Below are 21,563 nucleotides of genomic sequence, written 5' to 3'. Positions count from 1 at the left end.
TTTCGATATAAAATTTCCTCAACAAAATATTAACTAAAAACAAAAGCAATTCTGATAAATTTCTTATTAAAAAGAGTTCCAAATGATCAAGCTTTTCATACATAACAACCATCCACCAACTACATCATAGCCGCCCCACTTATTATTCATAACTATGGCCAGCCACAACATAAAAAAAATAAGAATAAGAGCCTAAAGTTTATCAGTCAGTAAAACGAGGAACTGTAGCATGTGGCTCAAGATTCTTAGCAGCATCAGAGGCCTGAATAGAAGGGTTAGGCTCAATAGTTTCAACAATAAGCTCCTTTGGCAAATCCTTAATACCCTTAAGATAGAAATTAAAGTGTACAAAGATCTTAAAAGGGTACACAATTTGATGAAGCTTGATTTGGCCTGAAACACCTTCAAAGATTCCAAAACCACCTGTGACAGCAAGGTATGTGTCTTCATAGGTCAAGTATGGACCCTGAACAGCAATGTGTCCATAGTCACCAAAGTAGAAACTGTATAATATGAATAATCATATGATGATGTTTGATCACTAACATAATTCAATCATAAAAAATAAATTACCTTGTTGGTGAAGGGTACAAGATCACCAAGGGAATTCACAGTTTTCTGGTTCAATCTACGCGGTGTTTCGAGGATCCGGAACCTTCTTTTCTGCAGAAGTGTGGGAAAGACTAATAGTCTATTACATGCTCACAAGTTTCGAAAAAACTTTTAAGGTGATCAAATGTTCTCCGGTTATTACCTGTCCACAAGCGGCTCTGCTATGCGTGAAGACCGACGGAGAGGGAGCGCGGCTCCGAGGAAGGGAGAGGATGAAGATAGCCTGCTGCTGTTCGGGTAGGAGTTTAGGGGTGAGATTGTTTTTTATTAGAAGGATGGTATACAATGATGATGAACAATTTTTAAGATATGTTATTCGTTTTGGTATGAGAAGGATAAGAAAGATTAACCATGAGAAATAAAATAAATTTTTAGTGTATATGAATAATGAAATGTATTTTAGTTTTAATTTGTAAATTGATTCAGATTTAAATTATAAAACTAAAGCTAATTGAATTTTGATTAAATTAAAGGAATTTGGGTAGTTTTTATATAAAAAATAATATAAAAAAAGATATTTAAGTCTTTTTATAAAATTAAATAAAAAATATTTTTTTATTTTTATTAAAGAATAAGGATGATTTAATAAAAGTATTTATATGATTTATATTTAAAACCAAAAAAATTAATTATTGACGTGAAAAACATAATTCACATGTAATGTTTTAATTTGTCCATAATTTGATCGTATCCGTACGTATAAATTTATAATCGTACCGTAACAAACACAAAAAAAAAATGTCTCAATAATAATGTGATGCATGGTTATATATTTACTTTATATGAAGTGGTTTACGACGCACGTTTCTCCAAGTGGGAATGTTTGCCACGTGGCACGTGGGTGACAACAACAAACCACGTCCTAGCGTCTCAACTCATCTCATCTCAAAATTCATATGAAGACCTCGTGATCGCCGTGGGTAAAAAAGAAATATTAAACTTAATAGTTTCTAATTGCAAAAAGGTCCTATATAAGTTTGTTCCAAATATAGCTACTTTATGAGTTACGACAAATATGGCTTCTGCTCTCAACTACTTGCTAATAACTCTAATAATCTCCATCTCCTTCACTACCATTACCCATGGAGCGTTTTCAGAACAATCCTACATAACTTTACCCTCACAGAAACTAACCCATCTCCACTTCTATTACCATGACATCCGAAACGACAACAACCCAACGGTGGTGCAAATTGTCGACACACCCAAGAATGTTCCCAACGGTTTTGGGTCCATTTTTGCCATGGATGATGTTATGACTGAAGGGCCTGAGTTGACTTCCAAGCAAGTTGGAAGAGCCCAGGGTCTCTTTGCTCTGGCTTCTCTGCAGGTGAAGTACTAACATAGGTTATGGTAAAATTAGCCATGGAATAAATTATGATAAAGAAAAGAGTATCCAAAATGCTTTATTGATTTCACTGCTTCATCTAATTAGTGGTTAATTTTTGTCGTAGATAGTTTTGCTATGGTTCTTGAATATTACAATGTTGACAATGTAATTTGTCCGCATGAATTGCAAAATTCACAAAAAAGCAGCCACCAAATCAGTTATCATGTATTTTGTATTTCATTATATATTTTATACGAATAACTGATTTGGTATCTGTTTTTTTTGGCATACTTAACATTGTTGAATTAAGTATTATATTTGATCCTAGAGAAAGATGAAATTAAATCTGAATTCGTGAAAAATATCATTAGAAATTTCTGGATGTGTCTCTAAATATTGATTTTGGTTATGCAGGATCTTGGGATGACAATGTTGACGAATTTTGCATTCACGGAAGGGATATATGCAGGGAGCACAATAAGCATGCTTGGGAGGAACCCTATCTCAGAGGAGAATAGAGAGATGCCAATAGTGGGTGGTACTGGTGTATTCAGGTTTGCAAGGGGATTTGCCATTGCGAATAGTGTTATGCCTATTTCTACTCCTCAGCACTTTGTTGTAGAGTACAATATCACTCTCTCTCATCCCTAGTAACTAAAATAGAAGAGAACTTGACTCAATCATCAATGTACCTTATGATATGTAATGAGACTTTTGTTAGAGAGTTTGTGTAGCGGCAAAAGCTTTGGTCAATAAATTTTGGTGTGAAATGGATACCTTGGTGAATAATACCTCACATTGAATTTAGATTACGTAAAATGAGAATATTGGTAAAGTGATAAAGCTATAAGTTAATCAATGTTGAATTTGTAAATTGTAACTCTCATTATATGTGAGTTTTGCTATTTTAATTTTAAAATAATTAATTCTATACTTTATGACTTTATTAACTTTTTTACTTTAGAGAATTTTGACCCTTCAAATCTGTTATTAATTTTTACTCTTTAATCATAGTTCTTAAAGTCCACATACAATTTTTTTGGCCTAAAAAATGCATATTTTAAAAGATTTAGAGTCACACGCTATACATAACCCAAACTTTAAGCTTAAGGAAGTAGGCGAACTTATATTTTAACTAAAAAAGTTATTTCCAAGATTTAGTTATTTAAAATGTACCTCTGCTATTTACATGACTATATCTGGATGAACTTGGTATCACTCAAGATTCTGTCACCAAAAAAAACTCTAAGAACATCAACCCTTTAGTTGTAAAAATGTTAAGCAAAATGTTATATAGGCTCCATCATTCGATACAATAGATAAATATAATATAATGAACTATAGTTGTGATACTAAAACTATAGTTTAAACACACAAGTAATGAGCAAATCCTTTATGATTTAATCTTCTCATATCATAACAGTTGCATAATTCTAGTTTCAATAACTTCCCTCAAGTGAACTAGAAAACATTAAAGTGCAAAGCACAAATAATCAAATATCACACCTTATATTTCAAAGGTTTTGGCTTTGTTTCTTTCTCAGCTTGATTATTGATCCCTGATTTTCTAGCTTTCACCACTTTCTCTACCATTTTACTTCCCATAAAATGTGCTCCATTTTCGTTGCTTCCACCTGCCGCAAGAGTGAACTTTTCCTTTTGTGCCCTCAAACTTTTCTGGGCTTTCTCTAAGTGGTTCCAACCACCATTATTTTTATTATTAGACACAGATGGTGATGGTGACCTTGATGGTCTAACAATAGATCTTGGAATAGGATCTTGATTCTGAGTCCCTACAAGTTTAGAACCTCTAGTAGTGCTTCTTCCTCTTGTGGTTGAGCTCGCTCTTCGTTCCGTCCTAAGATTCGGCGGCGCCTCATTCGGAAGATCAAGATCAAGTGCAAAATTACTTGCAATCCTTGTTGATCTCACGGATGGCGAAACGCCCCGAGTTTTAGGCTTCATCCCTAAAGACTCATTTGCTTCCATGCTCTTCTTTGGTTGCTTTTGAGGAGCAATAGAATTGGTATCAATAATGCTCTTTTTAGTGATATGATGGTGAATCTTGGGTAATTGCTTGTGTTCATTGTTTGTGTTAGTATTATTATTATTCTTAATGATGCTTGTTGTTGGTCTCTGCCTATTGTGACTTGGGGTTATTGATCTCATTGGAACTTTTGCTTTTGATAAGTTGCTATGATTTGGCTTTGGTTTTGCATCAATAATTTGTTTCGATTTCAGTTGCTTCTCATCATTCCCCGCGAACTGAGTGGCCAAAAGTCAAAACAAACGGTTATCCATTTTAATTACTTTTTACTTTAGACAAGCATGTAAGCTAGAGTAGCTAATGTATGTTCTTTCTTTTCATAAAGAGGAAATTGATAATTTAGTTCATGAAGAATTTTGCATCAAATAAATTCGTCCTTAGTTAGCGTTTGGAAAAGAAATAGATAATGAGACTAAGTGATAGATACTGAAATAAATTTTAGTATTTTACTTGGTGTAAAGTAAAAAACAGAAATTAAAATAAGAATAAAGTTCTAATTTAATTTGCACAAAGAGTAAAATTAGAATTAATTAATTAAAATAAAAATATTTTAAGTATAAAATATTATTAAAATTTTAATTTCTGTCTTTAAAAATTTCAATTTCATGTGTCTCTACTTTTTAAAAATAGTCTCTAAACCAACAAATATGTTAGTCTCCCAATTTTTATTCTAATCCCTCAAAATAAATATTACCTAAAAAAGTAAAAAATATTAAATAAATTTTTAAAGTTTACTTTCCTTAAAACACGTCAAGTCCATCCGTTAAAGACTTTTATAGTACTTTTCATTCTTCAAGAATAAATTTATCTAACATGAGATTTCTGAAGGACTAAATATTAAAAAAAAAAGAAAAAAAATATGATTGGAAGCGCTTAAAACTACTTCTTCGTTTTTCATATTTGTAGTTTTGTTTATTTTTTTCATTCTTATTATTTAGTACATTTAAATATAGTATTTATTGACTTTTATCTTGCACACATTTATAAGCCAATTTAGCTATTAAATATTTTACACTATAAATTAGTTATTAGTTAAAATACTTTAGTGACAAATTTTGTAATTAATTCTTTATTAAGTTTCTTAATTAGTATACAAATGACTAAAATAAAAATATTATGAATGACAATGATTAGAGTAGAATGAAAGAAAATATTATACTAAAAACTATTGAAAATATATTTATAATACATAGAAAACTTGAAAAATTTTTATTACTACACTCTTAATTCCTTATAATAATATAAGTGTCTTATAATTTACATGTTTATGTAATCTCTCAATTCCATACTTATAAATCGTTCTAATCTTTTGGAAAATTAGAAAGGCATCGTATTTGGATATATACAATTTCAATGCTTTAATTTATATAAAATATACTAAATAATAATAATAAAAAACAACTACTAATATGAAAGAGACGGAGTGTATGTATTTCTCTACTCATAATTATTTGTCATTCTATTTATTTAATGGTTAAATATCTTACCCTCGAGATAGGCTGAGAGATTGGTATCTCCTTCTGAAGGACAAGATGAACGTTGGGTTCCATTTCAAGGGATGGAAACAAAGGAGTTGCAGGAGGTGTTTTTAACCTGTTTCATTTCATTTTAATTTGCACATATATGCATCACTTATTATGAAGCAAAGACTATAATAATTAACGACTATGTTACATGCACAATAGAAATCAATCATCAATAAATCATTTGTATAAGAATGTGAATTCATCCTATATTTATATTTACAATCAAATTTTATAAACAATGATTTTCAACTAGTTTTACATATATAATTAAATTTCATAAGTAATAATGTGATCAAATTGGATTCACATTAAAATCAAAATACAAATAAACTTACGAAATATATTAATAACTAATTTTAGTAACAAAGAGTTGGACATTCTGTTGTAAAAAATATTTGATTATTTTAATGATTAAGTATATTGCTGTATAAAATGCATATCAATGTGCACAAAACAATGTTTTTTTTTTGTGGGTTCGTGACGAGTAAAAAGGTTTTTTTTTTTCTGGGACAGGGAATAAAAAGTTTTTGAATAGCGAAAGTAGCAAAGATCACCTTCAACAATTTATGGATTAAGAAACTGTTATGGAGGCCCAAATAGGCCCAAGATGAGCATAGCCCAATGAAAAAGAAACTTACCAATCATATTCGTTTTTGTTTGTTTCCGCTAGATACTCATATTCTTTCTTTCCAGAAGGCACTCTATAGAGTGAAAACTTTGCTGCAATAATAGTTTTCTTCTGTTAGCACTAATTAAAAGTAACCTTAAGGACAATTTTTTTTAATTACAAAAAATGAATTCTTAATACATGAAACAAAAATATTATTGTGTGTTTAAGCGCTTAATGCACATAAAATTGTTATTAAAACGAGTCTCTTATTAAACAAAAGTGGTTAAACATAATTCAATTCTATATCCTAAATTCTTATTAAAGGAATATATAATTATCTAAGTATCAATTGAAGAGTTAAAAGACTCTAATTCTCCTAGTCATCATAACACATAGTTCGTTGTTAAATAGAGTCGTTTTAGTATTACACTATTGTAATCTCTATTAACATGGATTATCTATTTACTATAAATAAATATAACGTATTCTATCAAATTTTAGAAGTGTTAAAAAAACAATACCACATGATTATCAAATATTATTATTTTGGATTAGTATTTGGCCAATAATAATTTGTATTTATATTTATAAAAATTTGTACATAAAAAATATATAATTTACATCTGTATTTACTAGAATTGGTACACATGAGTTAATACAATTTGTATCTATATTTTTTAAAATTTACACACATAACTTAATAAAATTTATTTGTTAAAGATAATTTAGTATTTATATTAGTCAAAAGATGGTTAAAATTATAAAAATTGATAACCCCAGAGTTTCTTGTTTCAAAATAACATAATTATTTAAGAAAGTTCAAAAGTAATTTGTACATACTCAAAAAATTCAATAGGATACAACATAGTTAATTTCAAATAAAACACACACTTTGTAAATTTTAGAGATTCCATATGTTAGAAGATAAGATGATTATTGAATGTATACTCACCATTATTTGAATCAAAATCATAGTCTTCAGAAGCAAATTGTAGGAGACTTGAGACACGTTCACTCTGTCTCTTCCTTAACTCCCTGAAAAGGCTGAGATCCTCTTCTCCACCTTCCCTTTCCATGCGCCCTTTGATGTTCATCGTTGACTTCTTCATCATTATTATTTTCTCTTTCAACTATTCTAACTTGTATGTAATAACAATATATGATAATAAAGATTCCTACTTAATTTGGTTACACTCTCAGATTCTGTTTTGTTGTACTGGAGGATGCCTAGGGACACTAAAGACAATGAAGAAGAAATTCAATATAAGTACTTTATTACATTAACGTAGGAATTAGTGCCACGTGGAACTTTAGCCGGCAATTTGATTTTTCTTCTATCTTTGTATAATGAAAGCAGCAATTTAACATTATAATTCACAAACTATTTGTATAAAAAAAATAATGCTTTATTCCATTGATCAAATTTGACTATTGTTACCGATCTCCTGTGGCTAGTGCTAAAATAAAATATTATTAGTGATGTGCACACAGATGCTCGTTAAAATATAAAATTAAATAACTAAAATATTTTCACTGTGTCTGAACCTTTGTAAATAAAAAATGTTTTTGTTTTCATTTTTCACTCACAATAGTTGTTAGTAAATTTTTTTCTTTTCTTTTATATGCTATATTAATCATAACAGAATAAATTATAAGGTAGAAGCATTATTATACTTTTTAATTACTAACAATTAAAAAATTAAAATAATATAAACAAATAAATACAATAAAATATGAAGGCTTGGTTGAGGAATTTCGCTTTCGTCCACATCATGGCGCTCGTAGATAGAGGATTGTCTAGGTGGTGGTGGATCTTCTCTCAAGGGAGGTGGAGGGGGCATATGAAGTTTTGTTGGAGGTGAGTGATTTCTTGTTTTGACTCCAGTGAGTTTGCCTCCATTCGTCGCACTCTCATTCTTTGCTAGTCTTATTGCTCTAGTGATCTACACTCACGGGATAATGGTCTCCATCATTGCAACACCATTCAATTTAGACGTAGTTTAGTGTTCCATGTCATATACCCTCTCATCTTTGTGACCACCAACAATTAGGACTAGCAATTCATATCCTACCTCCGGATACTTAATCCGGTCCAACCTATTTGAATAGGGTAGACTACCCAATCTACTATGGGTAGGGTAAGGTACGGATATGCCTGCGATAGGATAGGGTATGGATTTAGAGTGTACCATATCCTACCATACCCACACCTCATATATAACACATATTTTATAAAAATTAGGTATACAGTAAAAAAAGTAAGAGTAGAAATGAGAGTTGAACCCACAACTTCCCTTATATAATGACTTACAATAAGTAAACAACCACTAAAACTAGTTAGTTAATTTAATAATTTAGAGCAGTAGTTTTTTATTTTTTATGTTATTAATATCTATAAAATTCGAAATAATTGAATTTTATATTTACTTTGAAAAAATTTGATATTTCTACGAGTAAGGTAGGGTTTAGAATTTTAGGGTCAGATAGAGTTAGGATTGAGAGATTCTCAACCCACGGATATGATAAGGTAGAGTTTTAATAAAATTTTCAACCCGTAGGTAACATTGCCAGCCCTACCAACAATAAAACACACAATTCTCTAATTGCAAGAATAAGAGGAGTAATAATATCCACTTAACAATAAATAATAGCAGTACAATAATATTCAATAACAACAGAAAAATTACATAAACTAAAAAATAGAGGCAAACTAACACACTAAAATTTATAACATGAAAAACCTTCTCAATGTGAGAAGTAAAAATGACGAGTCACCAAGACCAAAAAAATTTCACTATGATAAAAAAATAGGGCACAAAAGAGTCACAAATTACTGCACAAAATGTGCCTATAATAAGCTAGTGCAAAATTTTTAACCACAATTTAACGACAAGTGCATCGGGTCATACTAAGTAATAAACTCAGGTGAGTGAGTGTCCATTCCACGAGGATTAATAGATTAAGCAAATAATTATTGATTAATTGTTCTAGTTAGACAAGTTAAAATGAGAGTTTTGAATCACACTTAGCATAAAAGACAGTAAATTAAAGGCAAACAGTGAATGTTTGAGAAAATGGTATGAGAATAGAGTTAAGGCTTTGGAGATGTTTAAATGTTCGTATTAATATTCAATGTCAACTACCTTGATCATGTAAAGATCAAGTTTATGACAAACCCTAGGTGATTGGATTCCTATTCCTAGGCAATTTAATCTCCTTTAATCCAACCAACTGTCAATTTCTTGATCAATCAATTGTATTGGAGGGTTAAGTTCAAATTCTGATTTATAGGCCACACAAACCCTAAGAATCCAAAAATGATGCAATTATATGTCACATATCACATTAAGTCCATGCGACCACCACATCGAGCTCTACAAAACTTACCGAACAATTTGGTAAGTATCTCACTATTTCTTGCTCAGCCTTCCTCCTTGTAATTTTGAAAATTAGGGGTTTGATTTTGAGAGTTTATGTGGTTTCGGTGCTTTAGGAATAAATTAACCTTGGATACTCGTTGGATTTTGTCTCAAACGACCATAGGTAAGGTAAGGAAACTCTAAACTCTTGTGAAAATGTTGATAGCAAACCCTATATTGAATTTTTGATAATTGTGTGGAATTAGAGTGAATTATGTGGGTTGGTGACAAATTGGCAATATTAAAGGCTTGAGACTGAACCTTGGGAGCTAAGTTGGTGATTGGTAAGCATTTGGGGCTTGACGATCGTAAATTGAGGATCTTGGGATGTTCCAAGCATTAGGAAAGAATCAGTCTAGGTATGATTTTGGTTCCTTGTAGATAATGTGTAATGTAACGTGAAAACTTATGCTAGTTAACAGTTGGATAAGTTGAATTGGAGTATGATACATATTAGTGGATATAGGACATAAATATTAAAGTTATTGTGGTTGGTTGGGATTGAGAAGTTGTGACATGTGTATGTATATGTAGTTAAAGAAAAAAAATTTTGATGATTTGTTGTTGAATTTGGTGAAAAATTAATGATGAATTTGTTGAATGGGTTGTATGGTTATGAATGTTGATATGTCTGGAACTAATGGAAGTGTGTGACATTGTGTGAGTATAATTTGTGTTGAAATGATTGTGGTGTAGTTTGAGATGGTGAAATTATTATGTATATATGTGAATATGATATTGAATTGACAAGGAAGTGTTAGTATTTTAGGTAATTAAAGGGTTGATGAGTGATGGGTTGGTGTTTGATGAGTTATGATATTGCTTAAAATGGTTTTGATTAGTATTTGGTTGGATTTGATTTGGAAGACTTGAGTTTTGAACTTTTGGTAAAAAATAGATTTTTAGCGAATTTTGTCAAACCATAACTTAAGTCTCGAATTTTTTATTTGAATGAAATTTGTTTCACATTAAAGATAATTTCAAAATCTTTAAAACGGTATAAATTTTGTGGAAGTCAAAATTTTGTAGAGAAAGTTATGGATGTTGAAAATTAAGTGTCAAAAGCTGAATTTTTTAAGTTGCAGAAAACTAGGATTTTTGGTGTGCGTGTGCACACACAGACCAGGAAGTATGCACCCTGAAGATTTTGTAAGTGTGCGTACGCATACAGTAATGTGTACGCACTGGATGGAAAGGTTTCTCTGTTGTATCCGTTTACGCACACTTTAATAAAATTTGGTTGTATGCGCACGCATACATGATGCATACGCACAACATTCTGTTTTACATAAAAATTCTGCTTTTCACCGTTCGACCTTCTGACAAACCTGTAAACTTCTGAAATTACTGTTTTGATAGAAATTCACTATTTTTAAATTATCGACCATTTTTTTAATTTTTCAAATTTTTGAAAACTCTATTTAAGGTTAATTAATTATATTTTGGGTTACAAAATAAGGTTTAGTGAGTAAAAGAAGATAAAATTAATATCGGAAGAGTTTAGAGAAGGAATAATTGATTTGATAAGATAATAAAAGTGATGAACTAGACAATTTTAAAAACAATGCAATGTTAATAAATGAGATGTAATGAGATGATTGAAATGATGATAACTGACTGTGATTGAGATGTATATATGATTGAATAAGATGTAGTAATATTATCTATTTGAAATGGCTAATACACTTACTATTTAGTATTGGAAGGTTATCAGGTGTACCGAGAATATTGGTGTTCCAGTTGTTGTTTTAACCGTTGATCTAAATTATAAAAGATATATATAATATATTAATTAAAATCAACGGTTAAAACAACTGAAACACTGGTGTTCCTAGGTACACCTGATAACTTTCCTTTAGTATTATATTTACTACACATCAGGTTAAAATCCAAATCTTGACCCAACACCATTCTTTTTGACGTGGCGTTATATTTTGTAGAGCCGCCAATACAATGTACAATGACCTTCCAATGCAGGATTTCTGATTAACTTTGCCTTTGTAGTTTGTATCTTGGTATTATTCTTCTGTGGTAAAACGAAAAATGTTTCTGCAACATATAATTTACTACCAGAAATACGGGCATTATCAATGGAAAGATACCCACGAATAAAAAACGATGATAAATTTATATAATCCTGGTAATTACTTGTAACGTCTTGTATTTTCGTGGCTAAATTTTATGGAATTTTTCGACAATTTTATTTGTTCGTGGCTAACTTGAGATGAGTTCTCTCAATTACCACAGATATAATGATCATCGTGACAAATTTGAACGATTTTCACTTCAAAATTTCGCTCATAATTTGGTGTTTTTCTGCATCTCTCTCAAAATATTTTTATATAATTTATATTTTTTTTAATTTTAAACTCTAATCTAAAGTAAATTCAATTTATGAGGGTGCAAGCTTTTCTAATTTCCTAATTGTTAGTTTTTTTTCCTCAATTCTTTTGAGTGCTGCCACTGAAAAATTAATAAAGTTTGCTAATAGTTTAATTTTAGATGTGGTTAATGATATGTAATTTTTTCATTTGCTATGATTCTTATACTCTACCATGTTTTCGAATTTTTTTTTTTTACTTATTACTACTTCTGCGCTGATTTGGTTAATTTGCCCTTCTTGATTTAACAGTAATTTTTTATGTGGTTATGTTGTTCATTACTTTATAAAAGTCAAATTGTAATGTAATCAAAGAAACTAATTTATATACATATAATTTTACTATTTATGTTTTTTAGTAATCAAATTTTTTTATTCGTACTCTTTTTGGCCAAATGCAGTTTGAGTGCCCAATTCCACAGCATACATTAATTTAGAGACTTTAATGATGGAATAAAATAATTTAATTAAAAATAAATGTTAAAATTATAAAAAGAGTACCAAAGGAGTAAAAAAAGTACATATTTATCTTTAACAAAATAACTCTATCTAATTCTAGAAAATAAAAAAAATACTAACTATAATTGATTGAAATAATAACTAATTTAATTACTCACTATTAATTTAGGACAATATTAATGAACAAAGTCCTAACTCTTAAAATTCAAAACATTAATTTTATACCTACATTTTATTATTCTATCTATTTATTATCATTTTATTAGTTTACTAGAAAAATAAAATAAAATTAATTTCATAAAAATTCATTTTCTAACTATGTACACAATTTATATTTTTTTCAATCCAAAATATCAAATTCTTAAATTTTAAATTTATTTATTTTAATTTTTACTGATGCCATTTTTTTTAAATCCAACAAGTCAAAATTTTAAATTTTAATTAGTATATAAAATTTTTGAAACATAGTTTATGATTATAAAATTTACAATGTAATATTTTTTATTAAAGTTAAATTTTACTCTAAATTAAAAATAGTTACTCCACTAAATAAAATTCAAATTAACACCTATAATAAGATAAATGAAATTTTTAGCGACAATGTTAAATGCAATTTTTATTTAGTAGTCCACTCACCCAGTTTTCAGGATAACTTCCTCACACTCACCCAGTTTTTCAGGATAACTTCCTCACACTTTTCTTTTTTCCCAAATTCCCATTTGTTAGCTCCTGCAATTGATTCAAATTTGATAAGATGCAACCAACTCCTTTCAATAATAACATTTTCTTGAGTTTCTCCAAATCCGTAATTTTTTAGTTCCTACACTCAGATCAAGTCAACTACTCAATCCGTTCCTGTTTAATTCTGAGTACGATCGCACTGGACATTTTGTGAAAGAGTAAGGGACCACAATTTGCAGTTCTATCAGTTCGAATCGCCAAAGAAGCAAGCAAAATCAATCCAATTCTACCGGCAAATCCGAATCGCAAAGAAGACTTGAAGGAACCCTAAATTACTCCATTGCACCTCCCTCACCGTCACTCTCTGGAGGTAGTGTTCTGAATCTTACCTCTCTATAACACTATCTGATCGATTTAAGTTTTTTCTTCTTGTCTTGTTGTTAGTGGAGATGAGTATGTTCGCTTGGATTTGCATGTTTTATTCATTTATCCTTTTTGGTGGCATAGAGAATGAACCATTGGTATAAAATATAATTTAAGTGTATAAATATAATTAGCTACTTAGTAGTATGTACTAATGTGATTAATTCTTAATTAACCTTAGTTCTCTTTTATATACTAAAATTCTTAAAATCAACATTATTTTAGTAATGCCCATAGTCATAGCAAGGTAGCAAACAAGAATTATTGTTTACATTTCTTGACATTTCTTGTGTTTCTTACTTTTGAATCTGACTCTATGCATTTAGTTATATATATTCTAAACTACTTTAAAAGAAGAAATTTCATTGTTTAGATCACTACGAGAGCATCCATTCTTCAAACATGTAATTTTCTATATACTCAACTTTTCTAAGAGCCTAATCTTTGTGAATATTTCTTTTTTGCATGAGTGTTATTTTGTGATCATAATAATGTTAGTCAATATAGTTCAAACTATCTCCATGAGAGAGGTTTTAGTTCGATGTATGAGGAAGAAGGAAGCTCCAAGAATGGTAAGAAGCAGTTTATGTGTTTACAGGGTAGATTTATCCATAGAAATGAGGTGGCAGTAAAAAAATTCATAAAAAATGTAAGGATACTTTATTTGATTTGCTTTTTTCAAGCTTTCTTTCATTATAGCACTAGACAGTAGTTGAAACTATTTGTTGACGATGATTCTTTCCATTATCAAAGCGTAGTTGTTGTTGTGTGATTGAAATTTAAAATTATTTAACAGAGAACAAGAAGAGAGAATTCATAATTGAAGTGGAGGCTTCTCTCATAATTGAAGTGGAGGCTATAGGTCATGTTAGACATAAATATCTTATGTGCCTGTTTAGAGGGAATTAACAGGTACTTATTTTTAGCAAAGCAAATCAGTTTTAGTGTTTAACTCAGAGGTTCGCATGCTCGATAGTTACCTGGCAAGTTCAACTTTCTACTTTAAAATATTGACCTTAGTAATTGCTAACACATTTCTATTTTTACTTTTAAATTCTCTGTCTCTAAATGGTTTTGATTGCAATCCGATATCTTACTTATTTACATGAAGCAATTGAATTGAAAGTTGTTTAACAGAATATAAATCTAACAATATATATTGATTGATGACGAGTTTAATGAGATGTTTTATATTGTGAAAATGAAAACTCAGCCTTATTAGATATGCATTCTTACTTTTTTTTTAACTACATTAAATTATTATTTTAAATAATGTCTTAGAATATTTTTTCATAAATTAAGAGATAACATAATCTTATTTGAATGTTTTTGCAGGTATTTCCATGAAGATATTAGAGATCTAATAATGATGCATTCTGATATTTGATTTTGTAATAATTTAAACTCATTTAGTTCAGGATATTTATTTTTTAACATTATTACTTAAATTTCACATTTTTATTACTAAGAATACTACTTATATGGATATGGCTAATTTTTTTAATTTTGTATATATATATATATATATATATATATATATATATATATATATATATATATATATATATATATATATATATATATATATATATATTAATCTTTTATGATTAGCCACGGAAAAAACCGTAGCTCCGTGGCTAAATAACCCACCAACATTAATCACGAACAAAATTGTGGTAAAAAAGCCCAGCCTGCCAATATTAATTACGGAAAAAATTGTGGCAAAATTATACTTATTGGTTACATTGTTATTATTTAACCACAGTTTGGAGTATGGCTAAAATAATAAAAACTATGGCTATTTAAATGTCTCTACGGATCACAAAATCGTGGCTAACAGGCCAAAAATCATGGCTGAAAATGTGTCGCCCTTATTAGCCACAGATACCCATTCGTCGCTAAGGCTTCATCGTCACAATTTTTTTTATTTTAACCACGATTTTTTCTGTGGCTAATCACCGTATTTCTGGTAGTGAACGAAGAGAAGCATAATAATTACTTTATAAAAGTTTTAAATTAATTAATATTATAAATTTTAAAATAAACATATTTATTTATATTTTCAGTAGAAAGAGTATAAAGTTGTATCGAGGAAGAGTAAAATATCAAAGATACTAGGATGCTTGTTAATGCATCCCGAAGGGAGTAAGAAGTATAACTAACGTTCTTTGAAAATTAACTTGCTATTAAATAAGAAAAAGAAACAAAAAAAAGAACACACTTTAAATTTTATTTCTAAATTTGAAAACTTAAATCCTATACTTAAATATAAATTATTGATATAAAACATAACAAGTAAAGAATAAAAATTTATTTAATTAATAAGAAGTGTAATACTTTTTATTTAATAAGTAACGTTTAAGGATGAACAAAATATTATCCTTACATTAATTAATTATCTAGTTTTAACAACACATATAGATTAAAATAAATGATGGATTTAGAAAAATTTAATTAGTAGTAGAGGTAAAAATATACAAAATGGTATAGATATTTTTTTTGTTTTGCACAACTAACAAATAAATTACTATATACATAAGACAAAATTAAAAAAAAATTACCACTAACCAATTTAAAATTTTAAATTAAAACTATATATATATATATATATATATATATAACTAGAATTACAGGCACATTATGCACACATTCGTACACTCACTTATTATAATATTTAAAATAATAAAAAATAATTTATAATTAATTTTTTATTTTTAATATGATTAAGTATTTTTTTATATATATTCTTAAATAATTATTTAACTATTTACTATCTTCTATTCAATTTTAAAATCTACTTATGATGGTATTTTCTTTTGATATAAATAAATTTTTTAACCAAATTAATTACTATAATCAAAATTATTCTAATATAAAAAATATTAATACAGTATATTAATATACATATAATATATTTTTTTATCTTAAATAAATTTTTTTAAAAATCACTAATAATTTAAGTTATATTTAATTAAAGAATTAAGTTTCAAGTTAATTACTAACTAATTAATTAGTATTATAAAGTTAATTATTACTATTTCTTTTGGAGGTGATTTATTTATTTACTTTAAATTTTTATACTAAATCAAATTTAACAAGATAATTATTATTATATGTTAAGCTTAACAAAGTATTTTTAATATAAAATACAAAAAAATCATTTATATTTTATGTTGGAGACAAAAATAATATAATTAAGGATAAAGTATATTTTTTGTCACTGAAATTTGGCAAAAGTTTCAAAAGTATTCCTAAATTTTATTTTGTTTTAATTTTGCCCCAAAAGTTTTTTGTTTGCATCAAATATATTCTCGACGGCTAAATTTTCAAAAAATTTAAGACTAATCTAACAATAATGCATGAAAATTATGCTTGATTTACTTGTGTTGAATGCTGTTCTTATGAAATTGTTGTTGAATTGGTATTAAATTTTTTGAAAAATTAGCCATCAAAGGTATATTTGATACAAATTGAAAACTTTTGGGATAAAACTGATATAAAATAAAATTTAGGGATATTTTAAAAAAAATTTTCAAACATCCAAGATAAAAAATATATTATTATTATTATTATTATTCTCAAAATTTTTGTGGGCCAAATGTTCGTCTTTATTTTTTTTTTTTTAAGATAGAGAGACTCGAATTCACGTTATTTAAGTGAATATAGAAAGATGATTCCCACCTTTCTTTCATCTTTCTTCCGGGTGAGTTTGTGGTTAAAATATTGATAAAACTGAATAGTTAAAGAAAGAGATTATCTATAAAATTGTACGTAACAACGTTAATAATAATAATACGAGAAGAACATTTAATTATATAAAAAAATATTAGTCATGCAATCAAACTATCACATATATATTTATCTACATTTTTACCTATATTATTTCACATATTTTTCGACAAAGTTACCAATTATTAGAATAAAGAAATTTTTCACTTAAACTTAATTAATTTTTTTATAGTAGAATAATCAAATATTTTTAAAGTAACATAATTAAAATTTAATGAACACTAAATATGTATCTCTAACCTATTTGTATGCATAAAAAAAGATACATTTGATCAAATTAAGAAAATGTTGCATAAAAGATATCCTTTATTATATATAATCTATATAAAAAATATTTTATTATTTCCAAGAGCTGAACCTACAACTTTTTAGTTTTAGTATATGTGGTATTTATGATTTTAACTAATTTTAAATTTATTATTATTATTATTATTTAATTTATAAAAAGATGGATTAATAGATACGTTAATATTTATTAATGCCCTAGTAGTATATATAATTTAATTAAAAAAATTAAGAAGTTTACTAACATGTATTCTATTATACTAATAATAATCTTAGTATATGCACTTAATTAATTAGTCAAACTTAAAAATTAATATTACCTAAACTTTTGATAGACATGAATAAAAATTTAAAATTAAAACTTATTTGATAGAAAACATTTCAAGTGCATCGGAGAGCACCGATGCACCAATTATTTTAACCGTTAATTTTAATTAATATATAATATATATTTTTTATAATTTAAATCGACGATTAAAATAACTGATGTACCGGTGTGCACTTAAAATATTTCCTATTTGATATTGTCCGAATACAAGAAGGAAAAGAAACGGATTTGACATTAACTGTCCATTCTTGAAACAATTTTTTTCATTACATATTTTTGCTTTCAAAGGAGAGAGGGTGACAAGAATATAGAATAGTAATGGCAAAGGTATAAAGAGGGGACAGAGAGCATATAATTAAGGATGTAATAAAGAAGATGGATGAAAGAAATGCAATAGTAGTAGTAGGTGGTTTAAATTAAACTTTGAAAGAAATATGTACTAGTTTTGCGTGTAATGCATATTGAAGGATGAATTTATATATATAGATAAGCGTGCAATGCCAAACTTCAAGAAAGAAGTGTAATATATTGATTGATAGGAACAAGGAATAGTCATATACTGGAGTACAACATAACAAGGCAGAGAAGAACAGAAGAGAAGAGATGGATATAAAATTAAAAGGGTAAAAGGAATTGGTCAAGTCATCAGAGTCATTGAATTGAATTTCATACCCAATGGAATTAACAAATGCGTTCAGAATGAATAAGAAAGAACAGGTCCATAGTGTTGGCACTGTCTAATAAATGCAAATTAAACGTAGGGTATTGTCATTGTGGTTGAGTAGTTTAATTCACTCTAGACCAATTTCAAGCAACTGCTATAAATGCGCTTCTTCTCTTTTTATTATTAACACCATACTTCTCTTCTATATCTTCAACTCATTTCAAGCTATAGAACAACAACAATAAACAAATTATTATTTCATTTTATTGACTGTTCAGGAGAATTTGTTTATACTACATATATACATGAACACATATTACAAGAAAAATTATCACTTTTTCACCTTTTAAAAAGTGATTTTCTCTTTAAAATCTTCAATGTTTGAACATATTAAAATCTTCGACCATATCATGGTCAAGTTAGTCATCATATAGAATATATGTGAGAATATAAAATATATAGTAAAAATAAATTAAACGATGTATAAATTTATAAAAACATTATTTATATATTAAAATTAGTTATTAAAATTAATTAGTATGTATTTATGTATAAATATGTATATAATTTAATTTATTTTTATTGTATATTTTATATTTTAATGTATATTTTATTTTGATAGTTAATTTTAATGTACATATAACATAAATTATATTTATATATAGATAAATAATAACTGTTTTAATAGGTGAATTTAAATATATACTTAGTATTTTGTAAAATTTTATAAAGGGGTTTTGATTAAGAAAGATCATTATTATTATACATACTAACCATTTCCCTGTAATACGTGCGTATATTTAGGATATTTAAATTTGCAAAAATCTATATACACAAACGATTATCACCACTAGTTAAATAGCCATACCAATAAAAAATAACTTAGTTAAATACTAATAGTATAAAAAGGATATTACAATCAGCACAATAAAATTAAATTAATAAATAAATTCAAATATTATATATAGTGACAACACCATATATATATATATATATATATATATATATATATATATATATATATATATATATATATATATATATATATATATATATATATATATATATATATATGTCAAAGTATTTGACTATAAATGTGACATGAACTGCACTATCAATTACTTATTAGAAGAAGTGAATAAACTGTTTGCAAATTATAACTATAATAGTTTCTATGAAGCAAAATTAATAACTATAGAAAATAAAAGAAATTTTGATGACCAGCTACTTTTTGTTCATCAAGTCATGTTTCTGTAATAATATGAAAAAAAAAATAAAATAAAATTGATACTTGCGAGATTTGATGGAAGTCTAATAATCTTGACTTCAGTGTCCATCAAAAAATGGTGATTGCAGATTCGATTCTTTTCCTCCGGCAAGTAATGTCAACACTCCTTAAAGCAGAAAGGAATATGTATATATATCATAATAAAATTCTTGAATTATTATATATATTGCACAAAAATAATAATGTACTATCTATATATTCTCGTAACATAATTTCAGTAAGAGATACATTAGAGTCAGAACATGTATCTCAATCAAATCGGAAGAATGATGTCACATTCGTATAAAGAGCATGTTCGATAATAACATCTTAATTCTTCACCATAATCGCTTTCATTTTCTTTTTAGTTTTCCTTAAAAAAGGTAGGGACGTTTCAGAAAGAGAAAAAAAAATTTCTTCTTAAGAACGTTTTTAATTTCAAGTTCATTTAAATTAACGAAAAATAAAACTAAGATGAAAATTTGATGGCTCATAAATATTTGAGAAAGTGCATCACAACAAATTATAAGTATAAAATTGAAGAATCTCATCCCAACATTTGTGACTCCGATTTATACAACATAGCCAATGGCAGAGACAAAATATTGTGTACCTATTTGGATATCAGTAATGATGATAATGATGAACAATTAAAAGCAATGAACTCATAACTAAGAACAGCAGAGAAATTGAGGCACCAGCTAAAAGTAAAAAATGAAAAAAGTAGTTTCAAATTTAATTTACCTATTTCATTAATTATGTAATATCATATCATATCATATATGAAACCCTAGGAAGGGTTGTTGACGGTGCGGCGGTCGTCACCGCCGCCAGCCGGAAGCTGATTGAGCTGCCCTAAGCTAGCGGAGATGTTCATAGCCAAGAGACTAGCATCATAATTGCTCCCTCCATCAAAACTTCTTACCATCTGTTGTTGCGGAAAGAATTGATGGTGGTGGTGATGGTGATGGTGTTGGTAGTAACTGCTGTTGTCGCGGGTTCCAATACCAGCAGAACCAGAATTATTATTCTGCTGGTGTTGGTATCCCACGGCACCAGATTCACTACCAACGAAGGCGTGGTTGGCGTTGATACTCAAATTTTGGTACCTAGATAGCTCCGATTTAGCGCAGTAAAGATCCACCTGAAGTTGCCGGAGCTGGTGCTGGAGGAGGGAGATAACGCCGACGCAACCATAGACCGGGTCGCGAAGGCGCATCTCCGCCTCGTACGCAAGGGAATTCACGGCGTCTTCGCGCTGGTGAGGGTGTAAATCGTTGAGAAGCTTTGTAACATTGCTTGCACCGAAGATTCTATGAACATTCGCGAACTTCTGAGGCTGATCTGGTGGGAAGTATGGTGCAAAAGCGCACTCTGGTTGGCATTTTCTTCGAAGAAATTTGCATGCTGCGCATGGTGAATTTGAAGATGCCATGCTTCACTCCTCTCTTTCTTCGCTTCTTCTCTTTGTCCTTTTTTTTTGTTTTTTTTTTTCTTGGTTCTTCTTTTTCTTTCTCTTTCTCTCTCTCATTCAAAGACCACCATTAATTTCTGTGATGCACCATCACCATGTTTGTTATTACTATATTCTTAAAAATAATATTAATTAATGCAGAAAGAGAATAGAACTGGTCAATTAATGTGTGTTAGATGGCAAAATCCAGTATTCTACGCTACACACTCTTTCCCTTTTCTTTCTTCTTTTTTTATTAATTTAATTTTTTATAGTTTTATATAATTAAT

The 21,563-nt window shown here is 28.3% G+C and overlaps 3 protein-coding genes across 3 annotated transcripts; 1 reads left to right on the top strand and 2 right to left on the bottom strand.

The window, feature by feature from the left end:
• The first annotated feature begins 1,494 nt into the window (after nt 1–1,494).
• On the top strand, nt 1,495–2,731 carry LOC112707644 (dirigent protein 21). The gene is made up of 2 exons (XM_025759487.2): nt 1,495–1,942; nt 2,357–2,731. The coding sequence occupies exons 1-2, from the start codon at nt 1,628–1,630 to the stop codon at nt 2,591–2,593; spliced, it is 552 nt and encodes a 183-aa protein (XP_025615272.1). The 5' UTR covers nt 1,495–1,627; the 3' UTR covers nt 2,594–2,731.
• Nucleotides 2,732–3,243: 512 nt separating this feature from the next.
• LOC112708460 (uncharacterized) lies at nt 3,244–7,250 on the bottom strand. Its single transcript, XM_025760610.3, has 4 exons — nt 7,078–7,250; nt 6,154–6,235; nt 5,477–5,582; nt 3,244–4,207 (listed from the first exon to the last, which is right to left on the bottom strand). The coding sequence occupies exons 1-4, from the start codon at nt 7,235–7,237 to the stop codon at nt 3,443–3,445; spliced, it is 1,113 nt and encodes a 370-aa protein (XP_025616395.3). The 5' UTR covers nt 7,238–7,250; the 3' UTR covers nt 3,244–3,442.
• A 13,168-nt stretch (nt 7,251–20,418) lies between these two features.
• On the bottom strand, nt 20,419–21,361 carry LOC112708459 (protein ASYMMETRIC LEAVES 2-like). The gene has a single exon (XM_025760609.3). The coding sequence runs from the start codon at nt 21,253–21,255 to the stop codon at nt 20,611–20,613; it is 645 nt and encodes a 214-aa protein (XP_025616394.1). The 5' UTR covers nt 21,256–21,361; the 3' UTR covers nt 20,419–20,610.
• Between the last annotated feature and the right edge of the window lie 202 nt (nt 21,362–21,563).

The sequence above is a fragment of the Arachis hypogaea genome, chromosome 8 (genome assembly GCF_003086295.3).
Source record: "Arachis hypogaea cultivar Tifrunner chromosome 8, arahy.Tifrunner.gnm2.J5K5, whole genome shotgun sequence".
Classification (NCBI taxonomy): Eukaryota; Viridiplantae; Streptophyta; class Magnoliopsida; order Fabales; family Fabaceae; genus Arachis; species Arachis hypogaea.
This window is presented reverse-complemented; position numbering and strand designations above follow the sequence as displayed.

What these genes read in the sequence shown, in the direction of transcription:
- LOC112707644 (XM_025759487.2), top strand. Translation starts at nt 1,628, where the DNA reads ATGGCTTCTGCTCTCAACTACTTGCTAATAACTCTAATAATCTCCATC. An exon ending in TTGCTCTGGCTTCTCTGCAG is followed by an intron (nt 1,943 to 2,356) that starts GTGAAGTACTAA and finishes TTGGTTATGCAG; the next exon opens with GATCTTGGGATGACAATGTT.
- LOC112708460 (XM_025760610.3), bottom strand. Translation starts at nt 7,237, where the DNA reads ATGATGAAGAAGTCAACGATGAACATCAAAGGGCGCATGGAAAGGGAA. An exon ending in TGATTTTGATTCAAATAATG is followed by an intron (nt 6,236 to 7,077) that starts GTGAGTATACAT and finishes CTATTATTGCAG; the next exon opens with CAAAGTTTTCACTCTATAGA. An exon ending in TCTCTCAGCCTATCTCGAGG is followed by an intron (nt 4,208 to 5,476) that starts GTAAGATATTTA and finishes TTGGCCACTCAG; the next exon opens with TTCGCGGGGAATGATGAGAA.
- LOC112708459 (XM_025760609.3), bottom strand. Translation starts at nt 21,255, where the DNA reads ATGGCATCTTCAAATTCACCATGCGCAGCATGCAAATTTCTTCGAAGA.